This window comes from Suricata suricatta, chromosome 6 (genome assembly GCF_006229205.1).
Source record: "Suricata suricatta isolate VVHF042 chromosome 6, meerkat_22Aug2017_6uvM2_HiC, whole genome shotgun sequence".
Taxonomy (NCBI): Eukaryota; Metazoa; Chordata; class Mammalia; order Carnivora; family Herpestidae; genus Suricata; species Suricata suricatta.
Window position 1 is genome coordinate 2,717,854 of NC_043705.1, and position 4,922 is coordinate 2,722,775.

The following is a 4,922-nucleotide window of genomic DNA, read 5'->3' on the forward strand; positions in this document are numbered from 1 at the left end:
ATCATCTGGGAAACACAAATCAAAACCACACTGAGATACCACCTCACGCCAGTCAGAGTGGCTAAAATGAACAAATCAAGAGACTCTGATGAGGATGAGGGTGTGGAGAGACAGGCACCCTCCTACACTGTTGGTGGCCATGTAAACAGTGTGAAGTTTCCTCAAAAAACTATCAATAGAAATCCCCTATGACCCAGCAATAGCAGTGCTAGGGATCTACCCAAGGGATACAGAAGTGCTGATGCATAGGAGCACATATACCCCAATGTTCATAGCAGCACTGTCAACAATAGCCAAAACATGGAAAGAGCCTCAATGTTCATCACCTGATGAATGGATCATGAAGATGTGGTGTGTATGTGTGTGTGTATATATATATATACTCCACACAATGGAGTATTATATGGCCATGAGAAAGAATGAAATCTGGCCATTTGTAGCAAAGTGGATGAACCTAGATGGTGTCATGGTAAGCGAAATAAGTCAGGTGGAAAAGGACAGATACCATATGTTTGCACTCATAGGTCTAACAGGAGAACAGGTGAAACCTAATGGAGGACCAGGGTGAGGGGAAGGGGGAAAGAGAGTTGGGGAGAGAGACGGATGCAAAACCTGAGAGACTATTGAATACTGAAAACGAACCGAGGAGGGAAGGGGAGGGGGAGGGCGGAAAAGAAGTGGTGGTACTGGAGGAGGGCACTTGTGGGGAAGAGTACTGGGTGTTATTTGGAAACCAACATGATAATAAACCATTAAAGAAAACAAAAAGAAAACAATAAAAAATAAAAATAAAACATTCGATGCTTAAGTTAATTATGATCTGATCCACAGATGTGTAAACAAAACAAAATAAAAACAACAACAACAGCAACAGAAACTTATAATAATCAGGGCGCCTGGGTGGCTCATTTGGTTAAATGTCCAACTTTGGCTCAGGTCATGATCTCATGGTTCACGAGTTTGAGCCCCATATGGGGCTCTCTATGCTGACATCTTAGAGCCTAGAGCCTGCTTCTGTGTGTCTCTCAAAAACAAAGCAAAACAAAACAATAATCTACTAATTATACTAATTTTTCGGTGAGACTTATTATTGCCTTGTAGCAGTTAAATAACTCAGTGGAGAAAAGCATAACATTATTTCCCCTTTGGAATACAGCAGCTTGTTAAATTATAACTCTTGGACAATGTTCAAGTGCTTAAGAGACTAGTGAGAGGAGGCAAAATAGCCAACCTCTTTAGGTCTCAGACTTTTTCCTACCTGAGATCACAAAACCAGTTTTGGAAATCATATGATTCCTAGGATCAATACATGTACTAATCTCTATTAAAATGAGATTTTATAATATCCTTCTGCCCTTGTGATGGTAATACTGAAGAAGACAACTGGAACTTTTATATACCAGGTTTGGAGGTATACTATTCATTGATTGTTTTGGAAGAAAAAAAGCATTTAAACATAACATATTTTAGATCTAATTATTTGGGATTTGAGAAAAAGGGAGTTGAAACACTAACTTTGAAAATAATGAAAACAAAAAAGTAAAGGGAAGGTTTTATTCTCCTGCACAGATTGTTTGATTTAATAATGTCAGGTGTCTGTGGTGATAATCACTGTGAGAAATATAGATCTATATAAGTATATCCATATATAGATATAATTATACATATTTTCTTCAGTTTAAGAGACTTCGCTTTTTATGATTTTTTAAAATTCTATCATATAGTAATTTGAATGAGAGCATATACAACAATTGCCAGGTATCTAACTGTTAGTGATGTGTTTTGGCATGTAACACTCTAAGCTTAAATTGTACTAAATGTTAAATTGAATCACAACTAGTAAGAGTAAGTAATGAATAAGTAACCTCAAGATGAAACAACAGTAAAAAAACACTGTGTTGAAAGTGCAATGCTATATTTATAGCTCCCCAAATATTAATCACATGTGTATGAGTTAGAATCCTCAATAACTCTTTTTTTAAGGTTATTTATTTTTTAGAGAGAGAGAGAGAGCACGCAATCACAGGGAAGGGACAGAAAGAGAGGGAGACAGAATCCTCAGCAGGCTCCACACTTTCAGCACAGAGCATGATGGGGGATCGAACTCACAAACTATGCAATGATGTCCTAAACCATAGTTTGATGCTTAACCAACTGAGCCACCCAGCACCCCTTCAAACTCTTTAAGGCAATATTTCCCAAACATTTTATATCTATCACATTAGAGAAAAACATATATGATAATCTTTCTATTTGTAGCTCTGAACTTCTGAGTTTTTCTTGCTCCATCACTTCAGCTGCTAATTGTATTATAAGATAAGACATTTATTTATAGCATTTCAACAGTGACAGAACATATCTATCAAATTTAATTTAATTCTTACAAACATATTTTAAGTCATTTTGAAGATTTTTACATCTTGGACTGAAATGCATTCTAAAATTTATCTCATTGATTCATTAAAGTATACATATTTGTATTTTCTAATATATTAAAATATTTTTACATTTGAATTCCCAATTCCAGCAACCTCTATTGTCCATCTTTCCATTGTCCATCACAATGGGGAGATGTTGATCACATTTTTAAGATAAATAATAGAAGAAGAAAATGTGGGCGAGAATATTGTATACTGCAGCTTAATATTTTCCTAACTTTGTATGAAAGCGGGTTAATAAAATCTGTAAAATAGAAGACACCAATGTGTCACTTTAAAACAAATTGACAAACACACTCACTAGACTAAAATGATCTGGATTTATCTCTAACAGTTGTGGTCCCTTCTTTTCTGCCAGAGATTTCCATTAATTTTCTGGGAAGAAAAGAGGAAGACAAGGAAGGAGATTGGACAGGAAGTAGATTTGGAAACTGTTATGGATTGCAACAATACACATTTTAGGATTAGATATGTAACTATGATGAAAAAGGGAAAAAGAGTTTGTGAGGAAAATATGTTTTCTTTCATTCTATAGTGGTAAAAGTCAGATGGCAGTGGGAATAATGAATAAATTGGTGATGAGGAGGTCAATAATCTTTGCTCAAATCATGTAGAATTTTGGGTAACTAAACCAGGACATGTATTATATGAAAGCATGCACATAAAACCCAATATTCTTATGAAAAATATTTTGAGGATCGTGATTGAAAACAAAGATTGATTTCTACTTAATCTCTCTAGTAAACATTTCAAATATAAGAACATCTCTAATGTGAGCAGACAGTAAATAGGTTAAAGATTTCACTGAGGGATTGCAGGTCTGTAATCATTTTTCTTAGAATTGTTTACTACTCCACTCCTTGAAGGAATGCTTTAAAAAATTTCATTATTCATAGGCTAATTATGAAATAGAGGGCCATTTGTCTCAGACGCAATTTAATACTTTGAACGGTTTGTCACTCTGAATGTACTGAGAGATATGGGAAGGATACACGTTTTTCATGTTTTGATAAGGACAGTTGAAGTTTTCAATCCTTCAACATTTTTACAGGACATATGTGGACAACATAAGAATTGCACATTTACAGGAACTGAAAATAAAGTGTTTCAATAAAACTTAATGACTCAAGAAATAATTGGTTATTGATATACTGAGTAAGAGTTAGATGAAAGTAATTTCTCTGGTAAACGGTTTGGAGGACTGCCATTGTAGAAAGTCGTTTTATGTTCAATATTGAAAACTTGATAGTGATATTTTGTTTCCTATTTTGTATACAGATTATGCTTCCAATAGTGACAAATCTCACAGCTGTGACAGAATTTATCCTCATGGGATTTTCTACAGATAAAAATATACACATTTTGCATTTAGTCCTCTTCTTTTTGATTTACTTCGGTGCTCTGATGGGGAATGTCCTCATTATTATGATCACAACTTTGGACCAGAGTCTCCACACGCCCATGTACTACTTCTTGAATAACTTATCCTTTTGGGATCTCTGCCTAATTTCAATCATCATTCCCAAATCCATTGCCAACTCTTTGTCTCATGATAACTCCATCTCATTCACTGGCTGTGTTGCCCAGGTCTTTCTGGTGATTTTTTCTGCCACCACAGAACTGAATCTCCTGACAGCAATGTGCTTTGACCGTTATGCTGCCATATGCCATCCCCTGCACTATGAAATCATCATCACTAAAGACATGTGTGTTTATTTGATAGCTGTGTCGTGGCTGGGTGGGGGTCTGACTGCTGTGATGCATACAGTTAGTACCTTCTCCTTATCCTACTGTGGGTCTAACATAGTCCATCAGTTCTTTGGTTACATCCCCAAGTTATTGGCTATATCTTGCTCAGAAAATTTAACAAGAGAAATTGTACCTATCATCATTAGTGTGGTGTTGGATATATGCTGTTTTATTTGCATCATTATTTCCTATGTGAACATCGTTTCTGCTGTCAAGAAGATTCCATCAACAGAAGGTCAGTCAAAAGCCTACAGCACTTGCCTTCCACATCTGGTGGTAGTTGTATTATTTTTCTTCACTGGCTTCGTTGCTTATCTAAAGCCAGCTTCAGGGAATCCTTCTATTTCTGACCTTTTAATTTCTATGTTCTACACTATGGTGCCCCCAACTGTTAATCCTTTTATATACAGTCTAAGAAATAATGCCATGAAAATGTCACTACGGAGGCTACTGAAAAGAATATTCACCACAAGGTAAAAGATATTCGCTCTTTCTTTTCTTTTATTTTCAATAATACATATGATCTACAATTTTACACACATTATTTCCTAGAATATTTGCTTCAAAATTTTCTAGAGCTTTTTCAGGTTTAAAAGCATTATGAGGGAGTACAGAAAATTTCCCTATATCCCCTGCATACACCATTGCATAGTCTTCCACAATAACAATATATCTTACCAGCATCATACTTTAAAAAAAACAACAAAGGTATATCTACTGTTAAACCTCATGATT

At 35.4% G+C, this 4,922-nt stretch overlaps 1 protein-coding gene across 1 annotated transcript; it reads left to right on the forward strand.

Annotated features, from left to right (window-relative positions):
* Positions 1-3,719: 3,719 nt before the first annotated feature.
* LOC115294076 (olfactory receptor 14A16-like) lies at positions 3,720-4,664 on the forward strand. The gene has a single exon (XM_029941780.1). The coding sequence runs from the start codon at positions 3,720-3,722 to the stop codon at positions 4,662-4,664; it is 945 nt and encodes a 314-aa protein (XP_029797640.1).
* The last annotated feature ends 258 nt before the right edge of the window (positions 4,665-4,922 follow it).